The sequence below is a fragment of the Sus scrofa genome, chromosome 4, assembly GCF_000003025.6.
Source record: "Sus scrofa isolate TJ Tabasco breed Duroc chromosome 4, Sscrofa11.1, whole genome shotgun sequence".
NCBI lineage: Eukaryota > Metazoa > Chordata > Mammalia > Artiodactyla > Suidae > Sus > Sus scrofa.
The window spans coordinates 130,704,449-130,721,268 of NC_010446.5; the positions used below are offsets into that span (position 1 = coordinate 130,704,449).

General features: G+C 41.5%; 1 protein-coding gene across 1 annotated transcript in view; it reads left to right on the forward strand.

The window, feature by feature from the left end:
* SYDE2 (synapse defective Rho GTPase homolog 2) overlaps positions 1-16,820 on the forward strand; it is a 47,403-nt gene that overhangs the window by 2,109 nt on the left and 28,474 nt on the right. Inside the window, 2 exon segments of the mRNA XM_001928224.7 lie at positions 9,613-10,104; positions 10,107-10,298. Coding sequence (XP_001928259.4) covers positions 9,613-10,104; positions 10,107-10,298 — 684 coding nt within the window.

Sequence of the window (16,820 nt, forward strand, 5' to 3'; positions counted from 1 at the left end):
GTGCTTGCCAGTTTCTCTGGTAAGAATTACACATCCTGCAGGACTGGGTTTGTACACAGTAACTTTTTTTTAACCCATAAACAGGGAGCAATGGAGAGAAACGAAGTTCACAAAACTTATTACACAGTGAGAAGCCACCAGATGAGTCACTTCGGGTGAACACGAACTAGAAAAGTTTCTTTGAATTTTAAATCTCTAACCCACTCCTGTCAAAATATTCCTTCAAATTTATTCCACATCATCTGAATAAAAGGATAGTGGAATGTACATTTTTGTGATGAGAGGTGTATTTTATGCTAAACTCATGTTAAAAGATGCATTACCAATAGTGAAGTATTTGTAATCATTTATTACGTTTTACTGCCGTTATCTCCACTGACTTTGGTTCAGTTAATTCTTTGTAAGACAGTTCATTTTTCAGCCATAACAAAAATCTGTATAAAACTCTAGTAAAGTCACTGTAAACCAGCTGTGATGGAAAAAATAAAAATCATAAAGAAAAACTCTAGTAAGTTATTTTAAAAGTAATCATAATGTAATGAGTTCTTTGTGTTTTTTATTGAGAAACTAATTAAATGAAACTAATTTTAAAAGGAATTCAATGACATTGGAGTTACTATGTGATAGTATTTTAGACACTTTATAAGAAATCTAAACAAAAGCTTAGATTATCTCTGGTTGAAAGAATTTTCTCTGATGTTATTTCCTTTCAAATCATCAATTTATCTTCTAGGAAAGATAAAAATAATTTGTGCAGCATTTATGTATCTAGTATAGATTTGAAGAGTTTTTTAAATTGGCTTTTATGAAGTTAGCTGAACTTATTAAAACCATTCTGGATACTTTATGGGGTTTGCATGTAACAATCTTTTTTTTTTTTTTTTGTCTTTTTGCCTTTTCTAGGGCGGCACCCACGGCATATGGAGGTTCCCAAGCTAGGGGTCTAATTGAAGCTGTAGCCACCCGCCTACACCACAGCCACAGCTACGAGGGATCCAAGCCTCGTCTGTGACCTACACCACAGCTCACAGCAACACCGGATCCTGAACCCACTGAGTGAGGCCAGGGATTGAACCCACAACCTCATGGTTCCTAGTCGGATTTGTTGACCACCGAACCACAAGAGGAACTCCCCTATAATAATCTTCATTAAAAAAAAAACAACCCTAGTCCCGCCAGGTATAACATCTATTATTAAACAACAACAACAAAGGAAAGGAGAGATTAAGCAGTTTTCCCAAGGTCACTTAAACTAGTGTAAGATTCCTGTGTACTAGTAGATTCAGACAATTATGTGGATTCAAACTCAGACCTTTATGACTTCAAAAGACCTATTTATATAAGGTCAAAAGGACTCTGAAGTTCTTTAGAGATTTGATCCCATTAAGTCTATTAAATTGCTTGGGTTGAGAAGATGGATGGAATTTTAACAAGATTTATTGGGTTAAATAACTTCCCCAAAGTTGCAAAGAAGATGGGTGAATCTTAGGTTAAAGACTTAATCAATGGATGTATCTATCTTAAATTTTTACCTTTAAATGTTTAGTTCAAATTGGTGTTACTTGGATTCTACTTTTAAATCACGTTTTCTGAAAAAATTACCTGGACAAGTCCAGATGAAGCAGTACACCCTTGGTTGTATAAAGATGTTAAATAGCCTAAAAGGCTTATATCACATTTTTCTATATAATTTTATTTGTGAGGATATTTTCTTTCAAAATAAAGTTAGAATTTATAACACAGAAAAAACTATATAATGGGATAGAGTTACTTAATCAAGTATTTTGGCAATTTTTGAGACCACGTGTCAAATGGAAGCCAAAATGATTTTCTGTTTTGATTTCTGGCCCCTACTAAGAAACACTAACACTTTTTATTTTTATTTATTTATTTTTTTGCCTTTTCAGGGCTGCACCGGGGGCATATAGAGGTTCCCAGCTAGGGGTCGAATTGGAGATGTAGCCGCTGGCCTACGCCACAGCCGTAGTAATACCAGATCCGAGCCACATCTGTGACCTCCCCCACAGCTCACAGCAACGCCAGATCCTCAACCCACTGAGCAAGGCCAGGGATGGAACTGCGTCCTCATGGATGCTAGTCAGGTTCATTTCCACTGAGCCATGATGGGAACTCCTAAAACTTTTGATAGTATGATACTACCAACAATTTGATGCTGTTGGGTATGTAGTGCTCACAGACTGGCCAATTTGTTGCAAATTGAGATGATTATTTAAGAAATCTAAAGTCATTACGCGTAATAAATATCAAGTTTTTGCAACCCTTAAGGTTATGAAGGAATTTTAATCTATTTGCAAGTATACTTCATTCTAAGTCTTTATAAATAAGTTTTAATTTACTATTTTTTTACATATAGTGCTCAGAAAGAAATCAAAAAACACCAGGTTGAGCTGTTTTGGCTTGTTTACTGCTTTAAAAAATAATTAGCCTATTTTGATTCTACTCTTCTTGCTCTGTGATCTGTGGAAGAAAAAAGAATTAGGGCATGTAAATTGTTGATATTTTGTTCAAAATTTTTATACAGGTTCCTTAAAATAGAATTAAATAGCTAGTAGGATCTTAGGCATCATAATCTTAAAGTGAAGTTGGCACTGATAATGCAGGTTCCCCCCATTCTCTTTTCTCAAGTATTTGTAGCTCCAACTTCTTAACTTTATGAGCTACATTATCTTTACGAATTTTTCCAACAAATTCTTTTATGCATTAGCCCTCTCAAGACTAGTAGCTGTAGGCAAATAATTATTTGTTGTCTCCTAGCTCTAAATCCCTCTGTGAAAAATTCTGCCATTGTGACTCCAGGAGCAAGCAAATCCAGTTTTTTGCTTTTGTTTTTTGTTTTGGGAAGAATGCCAGAGAACACTGGAATTGCTGGTGGCAAGAAAACATTGAGAATTACAAATTCAGCAGAAAAGAGTGTTGTGGTGATTTTTGAAAGTCCTGCATTTCTAAGTGCTGTTTATATTTTGAGAATCACTAAGGCTGTTTTTCAGCTTTGCCGCTCAAAGCATGGTTCAGTTATAGAGAAGACCTTTTCAAACTTAATGCGCATATGAATTTTCTGAAAATCTTGTTAAAATGCATATTTAGTATATGTGGGGGTGGGACCTGGAGATTCTGCGTTTTAACACATTCCCAGTGTGGATTCTGCTGTTTGGTGTGCACTTTGAGTGGGAAGGTGCTAGAATTCTCAGTACCCCTAATCATCTATCTTGGTACATTTTTAGAAGTTTTGAAAAAAGCATCCTACTTTGTTCTGAGACTCATTACTTAAACTAACCCCTATTAGAGGAAAGCACTTGAGCTTTTTCTGCTTCAGTTTTATGTGTATCAATTTATACTTACTGCTTATAGATGACAGTTTTTTTTTGTTTTGTTTTGTTTTTGGTTTTTTTTTTTTTTTTTTTTTTGTCTTTTTGCTATTTCTTGGGCCGCTCCCGCGGCATATGTTGGTTCTCAGGCTAGGGGTTGAATCGGAGCTGTAGCCACCCGCCTACGCCAGAGTCACAGCCACGAGGGATCCAAGCCTCGTCTGCGACCTACACCACAGCTCACGGCAACGCCGGATCGTTAACCCACTGAACAAGGGCAGGGACCGAACCCGCAACCTCATGGTTCCTAGTCGGATTTGTTAACCACTGCGCCACGACGGGAACCCTTAGATGACAGTTTTTAAGCAGTTCCCTCCGTATTGGTCTTATCGCACCAATAAAAGTGGGTTTGGGGAACCGGCAAGAGAGGAGCCCATCTGGCACAGCGGCCAATAGAGTCAAGTCTGGGTTTCTGACCAAATCCACCGCTTCCCAGGCTCAAGACCTTGGACAAGTTACTCACCTCTGCACAACCTCAGTCCTCAGGTTGCTGTGAAGATGAAAAAAGGCAAAAGCCATTTGGTCCAGGGCTGACACTCAGCTGTCGACAAGAGAAAGGCAAGCAGGCTTTGTGGAAACACAGCCTTGCCCCAGGTCGTTAGGCTTGTGGGAGGAAAGTGAGGTGACCTGAAGTGGACAGGGCTGCCTTCAGGAACTGTGGGCACCGAGCTCAGGGGACCCCACCCCAGGGCACCTCTTTATTCTACTCATCTCTCCTTTTGTGCTTCTTCCCTCTTGTTTCTTCTCATTATTTTCAGGAAACTGAAAACGGTCTCAAAATTTCTCTACTTTCCCAACCCCAGAGATATCACACAGCTTTTTTCCTTAAGGGTTTTTATTGCTAGTCACAAGGAAGGAAAAATAAAAGATAGAAAAACACCTTTTTCCTTTTCATTGTACCCCCTTTTCATTTAGATTTATCTAGGAAAGATAAATACATATGCAGAAACACACTCATAAACCCAAGGCTTAAGTTTATGCTGGTAATTTCGTTTGGGCTGCCAAGCTTGACTCTGTAAACAGGGATGCTGGTATTTATTTAAGCTCAAACGCATTGTTCATAAAAGAATACTTCTATTTAGGATTTTTAAAGAAAAGTAAGCAAAAGCAACAGTTTGTTTCTGCAGTAGAAATTTTTATTTATTTATTTATTTTTGTCTTTTTGCTATTTCTTGGGCCCCTCCCGCGGCATATGGAGGTTCCCAGGCTAGGGGTCGAGTCGGAGCTGTAGCCGCCAGTCTACACCAGAGCCACAGCAACGCTGGATCTGAGCCGCGTCTGCCACCTACACCACAGCTCTCGGCAAGGCCGGATCCCGATTGTTAACCCATGGAGCAAGGGCAGGGATCGAACCCGCAACCTCATGGTTCCTAGTCGGATTTGTTAACCACTGCGCCATGACGGGAACTCCAGAAATTTTTAAATGATGAAAAGATGTCTGTAGATACTGTACATTTCCAGTGAGGGCTGAAATACATAATCTCTCAGAAGGTTTGCTGTTGATTTTGAGCCGGGGCACTAGGTAAATTCTTAGTAATGGTAAGTCATCTAGATTTAGTATGAAACACATAATAGCTGAGAACCCAAAATTGGCTTGAGTAGCTCACCACTAGCTAAATATTTTTCTGAATGAAAAACTTTTAATTGCCACTTCCGTATTCTCTTACAGATTTTCAAGGAAAAAGACGTTAGTTAGAATCTGGCAATTATACCTTAGTGTGTATAGTTGTGAAAGAAAATAGACTTTTTTGCCTTGCAACTTGGCACACTTATTTTTATATCTTTTTTACTTGTGTCTTCTTTAAATGTATAAGTATATAAATGTCTATATATACATATGTATTATATTTATATATAAAATTTGAAGCTAAAGGTAACTTTTACATTTAGGCCAAGAAGCTGTAACGTTAATTCGGCTTAAGTGGAAGGTGAAGGGAAGATAGCAAGTAGATGTCCATTTCTGCGTAACTTACGCTCGTAAGCATCCATTTAATTAACTGAGATGAAAATGAAATGCTTCGTTTGTAAATAATTGCTCAGGTAAAACTTGCTGCCTTAAATAATGCGTTGCTTATTTTCAGCTTCAATAGCTGAATAAATTTGGCTTTTATCGGAAAGTGTAATAATGTACTTATTTATCTCTAAATTTAAACGTCAGCCTCATGTATTTTGAAGTATTCAGCAATAGCAGTCAGCCTGTTTCATCTCAAAAGTTTGTCATGAAAAATAGTTGCATTGTGTCTCACTATGTCATTTTGACTTTTAGTATTAAAAACTCTTTATACACTTATATCAGTAGATGCATCAGCTTAAATATGGGATATGGTAGCTTTATTTTTCTCATTGCAGTTCCTTGGAATGTAGTAAAAATAGAAGCATATTTATTTCATTTATAATGTCTGTTGAAAAAAACTCTGACAGGGCTCAAAATAATGTGTCCACATAAAATTTTGGATGTTTTGAGAGACGACTGAGAAAAAGATAAGATATGGCTCATATCCATTGTGAGTTGCATAATTTTAAACTTTTTTTTACTTTAAATGTATAACTGTGTCTACACTAAACTACAGGTAACATCCTGTGAGGTCTGAGATGCCGTTAGATAACAAGGGTTTGGGGCTAGAGTGTGGAGTAGATCTAGACTGTAGTGCCTTGGTGAAAGGTTGTGGTCACTAAAAACTCTGAAGTCCCGTTGGTCCTTGAGTATGTGTCGATCTTCAGTTCCTAATTTTTAAAAAATTCAAGTGTAATGGGGAGTTCTCTTGTGGTGCAGTGGGTTAAGGATCTGGCGTTGTCACTGCTGTGGCTCAGGTCGCTGCCCTGGCGTAGGTTTCATCCTTGGCTCAAGAGTTTCCACGTGCCGTGGGCGCCGCCAAAACAACAAAACAAAACAAAATTTAAAAAGATAAAAGGCAGTTGTTTTATAATGTTGCATTAGTACAGTAAGTAATTCAGATATATATTCATGTGTTTGCATATATATGTTCTTTTTCAGATTGTTTTCCATTATAGGTTATTACAAGAGATTGAATATAGTTCCTGTGCTATACAGTAGGCCTCTGTTGTTTATCTGTTTTATATGTAGTGGTGTGTATCTGTTAATCCCATACTCTTAATTTATCCCTCCACCCCCTTCTTCCCCCTTTGATAATAAGTTAATTTCTATGTGAGTCTGTTTCTGTTTTGTAAATAAATTCATTTGTATCATTTAAATTTTTTTTTTTTTTTTTTGTCTTTTTGCAATTTCTTGGGCCGCTCCCACGGCATATGGACGTTCCCAGGCTAGGGGTCGAATCGAGCTGTAGCCACCGGCCTACGCCAGAGCCACAGCAATGCGGAAGCCAAGCCGCGTCTGTAATCTACACCACAGCTCATGGCAATGCCGGATCGTTAACCCACTGAACAAGGGCAGGGACCGAACCTGCAACCTCATGGTTCCTAGTCGGATTCGTTAACCACTGCGCCACGACGGGAACTCCCTGTATCATTTAAATTTTTTTTAATTTTATTTATTTATTTATTTATTTATTGCCTTTTGAGGGCTGCATCCGTGGCATATGGAGATTCCCAGGCTAGGGGTCCAATCAGAGCTGTAGCCATCGGCCTACACCACAGCCACAGCAATGCAGGATCCAAGCTGCATCTGTGACCTACACCACAGCTCATAGCAGCGCTGGATCCTTAACCCACTGAGCAAGGCTGGGGATTGAACCTGTGTCCTCATGGATCCTAGTCAGATTTGTTTCTGCTGAGCCACGACGGGAACTCCCTGTATCATTTTTTAGATTCCATATATAAGTGATATCATATATTTGTTTTTCTGTCTGTCTGACTTCATTTATATGATAATCTCCAGGTCCATCTATCTCTAGGACCAGTAATGCTGCAAGTGGTATTATGTCATTCTTTTTTTATGACTGAGTAGTATTTCATTGTGCATATATACATCTCCTTTATCCATTCAGTTGTCAGTGGACACTTAGGTTGCTTCCATGTCTTGGCTATTGTATCAACATTGGGGTGCCTCTACCTTTTAGAATTAGAATTCTTGTCTTTTCTGGACATGCCCAGGACAGTTCTTAATTTTAAGTGTAAGGGAGACAGAACCAAAGAAAGACTCTTGAATCTTCAGGTTTTCGTTACTTAAATCAGTCCAAGCTATTTGTTGCATATCTGTTACATGCATGCATATTAAATCCCGGCGCGTGGACGTGGCTTCTCCTAAGTAGTGGCCAGGCGCACCCCTGCAGATTGTGGAGCCGCCTGTTTTGGGTGCTGCCTCTTCTGTTTACCAGCTAGGTGATCTTGGGCATGTGACTTGGCCTTTCTCCATAGTACTGTATAGTTTTCAAGGTATTTTGTACATGATCTTACTTAATCCCGGCAGCCACCCTATAGCATTAACTAGGTAGATGGTATCGTCATGTTTAGGTCACCCTACTTCCCCACGTTTAGTGGGTAAAGTGCTGTAGGGAAGATGGGTAAGAGCATGGACTTTAAGGATAGGCTTAAATTTGAATCCTAGGACTAACACCTTGACCGTATTCCTCATACGTTTCAGGCTCATGGAACTAATCATGCCTGTCTCAGGATTGTTGTGGAGCTCACAGGTGCTTAAGGGCCCTCTTACTGCTTTATCCCTTGTTCCTGGCACATAGTAGGCACTCAATAAATACTTCTTGAGTAAGGAAATACCTAGCACAGCAGACGTTCATGGGTGATTTCTTCTCTTCTGATTCTTAGTCTGTTCCTCTTCCTGCCCCTGGAACTGATAATTGAACTCGAAACCCACTTTGAGTTTAAGGTTTTGTTTTTTAAATTTATCTGCTTGACTAGATAATGTTTAGGGTTAAAAAAAAAAAAAGCAAATTTATGTATTTTAAAGAATTTTTTTCAGTAGAAGGGAGGTTACTAAAAGCCTTGATTATACATAATTTTTGCTTTTTATTAAGCTGCTCAGCGTTTACTGTGTTTTTGTCACTCTCTTTTATTTGACTGTTATGTTTTACTTGCTGTAATACTAAGGTGAATCAAGCATATACACAGTTTAGTAACATAGACCGTAATTTACAAACCTGGCATGATTTTAAAGCTAGAAATGTGGTTTTAATTATCTGTGTGTCGTGAATTAGTATTATGGTGTGTATTCAGCTTATTGACTGTCGCTGAAGCTGGCTTTATGCAGTTCTTCGCAAAGGCAAGAAATCGTCCCCTTTGTGTGGAATTAATGCCATATGCATGTTTTAGAATCTTACCACATTACGTTAATACACACCCATATAAGTACTTGATGGTCTCCATGGGGCTATGGATTCCTTAAGGGCAGGGGCTACTTTGTTCATTCTTGTGGTTTGTTTTTTTGGCCGCCCATGGCATATGGAGTTCCCAGGCCAGGGATCAGATCCCTGCCACGGTTGCACCAGAAGCCGCAGCTTACGGCAACACCAGGTCCTTAACCCACTGTGCCCGGCTGGGCATCAACCCTGCATCCCAGCGCTCCCAAGAGGCTGCCGCTCCCGCTGCGCCATAGCGGGAACTCTGCTCTTGTATTCTTGCTCTTGAGCTGTCCTGCCAGTAGTAAAAGCTGTGTTGTACTTAGTGTGAGACGGGATAACTGGTTCTAATTTAGGGCCACTTTAAGGGATTTTTATGTTGTTTTTGCCCTGGATATTTAGAACTTAAACTCCGTATAAGATGCTATTGCACTGTATGGTTAGGAAATATATATTATTTTGAAATTTTAGTAATCAGCAAGGCATTTAGTAATAAGTAAGTCACAGTTATTTTGAAAGATTTATTCAAAGTTAATCTTTGTGTGAAAAGGTAGTAATATTACTTGTTTTCCGAAGTGCTTGAGTAGTGAGTGTAGAATTACTTAAAAATTAATTAACAGCATATTGGGCACAAAGCATTTTATATAAGCTTTTTATAAAGCATGTTTTGCTTAGGATACAGCCTTTTCAGTCCTGCCTTTATAAGGGCAGTCTCAGGGTCTGCTTAACCTTTTTCTTGGAATTCTTATGATACCTCCACCAGCAGTCTGATATCTAAATAATAGAAATCATTTTTAGGCAGAAAATCCAATTTTTTTCTTGCTCAGTTGTCGTCTCTGAGTGTGATTCAGATTACTTTTCTTTCTGTCTTTTTGAAAATACTGGTCTCAAGTGACATGTCATTCCTGGTATGCCAGGCATTATATTCTGCTTTCTTTTTTCCTTTGACACAGATTTATTTGAAAACGTCTATGCATCTTCGGGGGAGAGAAGAGAACTGGAGGAGCTGCGTGGTGACAGTGGCTTCCGGCGTCAGGAGCCACTCAGCAGCATCACTGTGTCAAAGAAGCGCAACTGGCTGTATCAGAGCAGCCCGAGACCCCAAGACCCGAGACCCCAAGACAGAGGCCGTCTCCCCGCCTCGCCTGCTTCTCCGCCGCAACATCAGCGCTCACGACCTTTGCTCAGGGCGGCGGAAGACTCGTGCACCCGTGGGGTGTGTAAGGCTCCAAACTGGTCATTGTCAGGAACCTGCTCCTTGGACTTTAGTGAAGGAAGTGATGCGGATGATGAAGGAGAGATATGGTACAACCCCATTCCTGAGGATGAGGACTCTGCCGCGCCCCAGTCCTTGAGTTTCGGCGAGGCAGGCTCTGCCCTCCTGAGGCCTCCCGCGGTCCCTTCGAGAGGATTATCCGGAAGTGACCTGAAGGAAACAGAGCACACCCTGGGGACGTGAGCGCTTCTGATCCCGCAGACAGTGTCCAGACCTCGCAGACCACGCAGTCCAAGGAAGCGAGTCCCGCAGATTCCATCTCTTGCCCGGAGTGTGTGCAGCGGTGCAAGCAAATGTGTGGACCCGAGACACAGGGAGGGTTCGCGGAAGAGGAGAGCGCCGGGGCGAGACCTCTTTTTGCAGGTAAAGGTGGTCATCCATCCGCCTCGTCTTCCTTCTTTTCTTAATTCTTGGCAGCATCTAAAATTAAATATGGAAGAGTTCCCGTCATGGCGCAGTGGTTAACGAATCCGACTAGGAACCATGAGGTTGCGGGTTCGATCCCTGGCCTCGCTCAGTGGGTTAAGGATCTGGCGTTGCGTGAGCTGTGGTGTAGGTCGCAGATGCGGCTCGGATCCCGCGTTGCTGTGGCTGTGGCTCTGGTGTAGGCCTGCGGTGGCTACAGCTCCAGTTCGACCCCTAGCCTGGGAACCTCCATATGCCGCTGGAGCGGCTCAAGAAAAGGCAAAAAGACAAAAAATAAATAAATTAATTAATTAAATTAAATTAAATATAGATGTCTCTTGTGGCTATTCCCTTTCCTTTACGAAGTGAGTTTATCTTCATGAAAATGAAGAAAACTCAAAAAGGTTTATGAGCATGTGTATGTACATGGTGGTTTAATTATTCCTATCACAGACTTGATTTCATAAGGGGTGAGGATTTTGTGGGGTCCTGCAGCAACCTTTAGCTTGTCTGTCCTCTGAGATAGTAATTCCTTTTCTCTTAGCTGAAAGAGCGGGAGAGCTGTCTTCTTTTCGTGGGTCTTGGTTTTGCTTCATTCACTCAGTCGCACCTAGCCTGGCCACAGATGAAAATATTCAGTGTATAGTAGTGATTAGTTCTCACTTTTGTGTCTGCATTTTCTCAGAAACGAAGGAAAGGAAGAGGAGAAAAAGAAATGAGGCGCAGAAGTGAAGAGCTTGCAAACAGGTGCTGCGATGGATAGGGACCCAGAAAAAATAAAGTTAGATAAATTGAGGTTGAACCGCATGACATTGCCAATATTTGATGGTTTCTGATCTGAAAAGGAAACACCCAGCGCTTCATATAGTTCAACTTAATGATTTTATTCTTCCTTGATTGCCTTGATTTCTGACGTGCTTCTCTGGGTTTTTTTGATCTTTTTAGGGTCACACCTGTGGCAAATGGAGGCTCCCAGGCTAGGGGTCCAATTGGAGCTGTAGCCCCTGGCCTACACCACAGCTCTCAGCAACGCGGGATCCTTAACCCACTGAAAGAGGCCAGGGATCGAAACTGCATCCTCACGGATGCCAGTCAGATTTGTTTCTGCTGTGCCACTACGGGAACTTCTGATGTGCTTCTTTTTAAATTTTGTCCCGTACCAGCTACCCAGGAAACAGAGCGTACACCACTTTGGTTGCAAATGCTGAAATTTTTTTTTTTTTTTTTTTTTTTTGTCTTTTTGTCTCTTTGCTATTTCTTTGGGCCGCTCCCGCGGCATATGGAGGTTCCCAGGCTAGGGGTCTAATCCGAGCTTTAGCCACCAGCCTACGCCAGAGCCACAGGAACTCGGGATCCGAGCCGCGTCTGCAACCTACACCACAGCTCACGGCAACGCCGGATCGTTAACCCACTGAGCAAGGGCAGGGACCGAACCCGCAACCTCATGGTTCCTAGTCGGATTCGTTAACCACTGCGCCACAACGGGAACTCCTGATGTTGAACAGAAAGCAGTTCTATTTTATATCAGGTCATTTTAATTTATAAGATTTCAAACAGTCCAGAATATTCAGGGATGTGGAGTGTGGCAGCTGCTGCCGGTACTTGCCCATATCCCATGGGTTTTCATGTTTACCTAAATGGAGGCAGTGTCCTTCCAACATTGGTATCTGCATCTCTGCTTGAGGACCCCCCTGAGGTGTCGGGGGGCCCCGACAGGGCAGTCTGGGGGTGCCCTCCATGGGTGCTTAGAGGATGGGTGCAGGCCGAATTACCCCTGCCTGGGCAGGGTAATTCTACATTGTTCTGCAGAGCTTTCTCTGGGATTAAGCTCCCATTGCCATGGTTGCAGTCTTGATAATCCACCTTGAATTTTCTCCTTAATTTCCTTGCTTCCTGGCTGATATTTTTGTACTTTGCAAATAAACCACTTGCATTTGGATTCTTTTCTTAGGGAAACGAGGAGGAGGAGTTAATGTTAAGAAAAAGTGAATTAAAAACAGAGTGTATTGGAGCTCCTGTTGTAGCTCAGTGGTTAACGAATCTGACTAGGAACCATGAGGTTTCGGGTTCGATCCCCAGCCTTGCTCAGTGGGTTATGGATCTGGCGTTGCCGTGAGCTGTGGTGTAGGTTGAAGACACAGCTCGGATCCTGCGTTGCTGTGGCTCTGGTGTAGGCTGGCGGCTACAGCTCCAATTAGACCCCTAGCCTGGGAACCTTCCTATGCTGTGGGTGCGGCCCTAAAAATGGCAAAAAGACAAAAAAAAAAAAAAAAAAAAACCGAAAACAGAACAAAACACAGTGTATTGTATGACGTCAATTTTGTGAGAACAATGAGAAGCTATTCTGGAAACGCTAATGTGTGTCACCCCCCCTGCCCCCCCCGGCCCCCCATCATGTTGGGATTAGAGGTGTGTGTGGGGTGTGGGGGTGTGCGTTTCTAACTGTGGACTGACTTTCCAGAGTGAAGGTGTGTTTCCTTTGCAAACTGGATGGGAGTGGGAGTGAATAACTGCACACACGGACAGTTTGGATGCGGGCTGTGATGGGGTCGAGTGACGAGGAAGGCTTGCAGTCCAGCAGACAGCGCGGCGGGTCTGGAACAGTGCAGAAAAGGCCAGAGGGCAGGAGGACGGGAGCCCGGTCAGAAAGCCAGGTCTTTAAAGCGGTACACACTTTAGTTACTGTCTTCAGCCTTGTCATGTTTGTGGCAAATCGTGAATCAGGAAAAACTGACACATCTTACTGGAAAACAGATAAACAAATGAAAATGTGGAGTTCCTATCATGGCTCGGGGTAACAAACCCAACTGGGATCCATGAGGATGCGAGTTTGATCCCTGGCCTTGCTCAGTGGATTAAGGATCTGGCATTGCTGTGGCTGTGGTATAGGCTAGCAGATGTGGTTCCAATTGGACCCCTAGCCTGGGAACTTCCATATGCTGCAGGTATGGCCCTAAAAAGCAAAAAAACCCCCAAAACCCAAAAACAAAAACCAAAACTAAACCAAACCATCCGAACTCGAAAGTACGATAGGGCTGTCAATTACGTCTCTTTCTTACTGTTACCCTTCTCTTAAACATATTAAAATATAATAACCACCTTCCTAGTTTGACCAAAGAAGATATTTAGACAATTTATTTACATCCTATCATTTTTTCGTTGTCGTTTGATCGGAAAGATTACCTAAAGTGGTAGTTTTCTTTAGCAACATTGGCAGAAATCTGTTGGGAAATAGGCAAAAAGAATGACTGAATTTCAGAATAAGTTTTTGATCAAGAAATATGAAAGGTTGGAGTTCCCGTCGTGGTGCAGTGGAAATGAATCCAACTAGGAACCATGAGGGTGTGGGTTTGATCCCTGGCCTTGCTCAGTGGGTTAAGGATCCAGCGTTGCCAGTGAGCTGGGATGTAGGTTGCAGACACGGCTCGGATCCCGAGTTGCTGTGGTGTAGGCCAGCAGTTGCAGCTCCAATCCAACCCCTAGCCTGGGAATCTCCATATGCTGCAGGTGCGGCCCTAAAAAGACAAAAGACGAAAAAAGAAAAGAAAGACAAGAAATAGGAAAGCTTAAGTATTTGAGTATGAATAACAATCTTATGATCATTTGAACACAATTATGACTGGTTTTTGGCTTATTAACGTCTGGATGTGTTATATATATCTCTGTTATCTGGTTGTTGTCCTAGTGGACTGTTTTTGGTTTTGCTGTTTTTCACTTGTTACCTATAGTTTGCATTGTTACCCAAAGATTAGCATTATTAGTACCAATTTTTATGGTATTTCGTCGGGTTGAGGTACCCTACTCTGTTTTACTGGCTCCCCACTGTCAGGTGTTAATAGGAAGTTTCCACTGCTATTGCCGGGATCTTTATCATGACCTGTTTTGCTTCATTAGGGTCAATTACCAGTATCTTTATCGGGTCTTTATAGCTGGTAACTGTAACATTTATTAGAGGTAATTTCTATATTGTATTTCCTAGGAGGCTTACTAATTTACAGGCAGCTACCAATTGGTTAATTCATTTATTCAATGAGCGCTGAGTTTCTGCTATGGGCCAGTTACCCTTCTAGGTGCTGAGGGAGTGTGCCAGTTTCAGTTGATCTAGCCCGGTACATAAATTATATTTAAAGACTTTTGGTTTTGTACTTTCCGCTTATAAGCTACAGCTAATCTGTGACTTGGTTAGTATAACTGTGGTTTAATTTTAAGCGATTGTTGAATTTGGTAATATTTCAGCTCTTGGATTTTAGAAAAACAAAGCATTTTTGTTTTAGTAAATTCAATCTTGTCTGCAGTAGAAATTGCTAAAATATACAGTATTTCATTTTAATCATTAGGTGAGGACATCACTAGGAAATATTTAATGTACAATGTATAAAAACCTCAGAATGTTAGATTAACTGCTTAATAATTTAATAAAATTTAGAGCAATTTCATATACTGCGTAGCTTTTTATTTATTTATTTTGTCTTTTGTCCTTTTTTTTTTTTAGGGCTGCACCCGAGGCACATGGAGGTTCCCAGGCTGGGGTCTAATCAGAACTACAGCTGCCGGCCTACACCACAGCCACAGCAACACCAGATCCAAGCCACGTCTTTGATCTACACCACAGCTCACGGCAACGCCGGATCCTTAACCCACAGAGCGAGGCCAGGAATCGAACTCTCAATCTCATTGTTCCTAGTCGGATTCATTTCTGCTGTGCCATGATGTCCTAGCCTTTTTTTTTCTTTTTAGCTCGTCAGGCTGCACCTGTGACCTGTGGAGGTTTCCAGGCTAGGGGTCAAATCAGAGCTGTAGCCACTGGCCTGTGCCACAGCCACAGCAGCAATGCAGGATGGAGCCGAGTCTGTGACCTACATCACACCTCATTAACCCACTGCGTGAGGCCAGGGGTGGAACCTGCTTCCTCATGGATACTAGTCAGATCTTTTACTGCTGAGCCACAACAGGAACTCCTATACTGGGTAGCTTTTTTAGGCCGTGGCAAAGTACGTAGACTATAGACTAGAGCAGGACTCTAATTATTGTAGAATATTTTAGTACAGTTAACTAGTAGAATTGTACTCCAACTGACAGTACAAGGAAACGCCTTGTCCGGCTTATCAAACACTCCATTGCTCATTCTTTGCTTACCAGAAAAGCCCAGCAGGCCTACTTAAAATAGTCTTTTCTCTGTAAAGAAACACTTTGTCAATAGAACACATGAAGAAGGGTGGAGGAAGAATATTATAGTAATACTTTAAAGAAAAGTCGTTTAATCTAATGATTTTTGAAGTGAATACTCATTTAATTATGAAATGTATTACACAGAGAAGCCTCTCCTATTAGGGTAGTAGAGCTCTTATAAGGAATAAAGTATGAAAAATTAATTTAAATTTTAAGTAATTGGGATAATAGTACACTGTTTCTTTCAAGGCACAGTTTAAATTTATATACCATTAGATTTTTAGAAGCTGTTTTCAATTTTGTTTTATTATTTTGAAGACTTACTAGGAGCAGGTTCATAGATTAGTCTGTACATTCCTTTTGTAAAGGAGTTATTTATTTTTCATTGCAGTATGATTTTGTTCTTATTGTTGTTTGTTTGTTTTGTCTTTTTAGGGCTGCACCCTCGGCACATGGAGGTTCCCAGGCTGGGGGTCGAATCAGAGCTGTAGCTGCCGGCCTACAGCACAGCCACAGCAATGCAGGATCTGAGTCGGTGTCTGCAACCTACACCACAGCTCACGGCAACGATGGCTCCTTAACCCACTGAGTGAGGCCAGGGAATCGAACTTGCCTCCTCATGGATGCTAGTCAGATTTGTTTCTGCTGAGCTATGATGGGAACTTACATTTTTTTTTTAAACTGGGGAATTGAAAGCTTGAGGTTAATGGAGTACTTTCACTTCTTAATAATAGTTGAGAAAAGGTCTCTGAAAATCAATTTGATATATACATACATATGCTCTAAAATATATGGACAGAAAAATGTTTAAAAGGATGGAGAGGGAGTTCCCGTCGTGGTTTAGTGGTCAACAAGCCCGACTAGTATCCATGAGGACGTGGGTTTGATCCCTGGCCTTGCTCCGTGGGTTAAGGATCCGGTGCTGCTGTGAGCTGTGGTGTAGGTCGCAGACTCAGCTCAGATCCTGCGTGACTGTGGCTGTGGCCGTGGTGTAGGTCGGCGGCTACAGCTTCGATTAGACCCCAGGCCTGGGAACCTCCACAAGCCAAGGGTGCGGCCCTAAAAAGGCCAAAAAAAACCACAAAAAACAAAAAACAAAAATGATGGAGAGACTGAAAGTGTAGTATTTTAGAGCAGAGACTGTGAAAGCCTGTGTTTAGGGTTGAGTCTTGATTCTTCCACTGAGCGGTTTGTGATCCTAGACATACCAGCTCGTGCTTGAGGCTCCTTATATGGAAAACGGGGTGATAATGGTACCTTACCTCTTAGGGTTATTATGAGAGTTGTTAAATGAGGGTCTGTGCATTACCA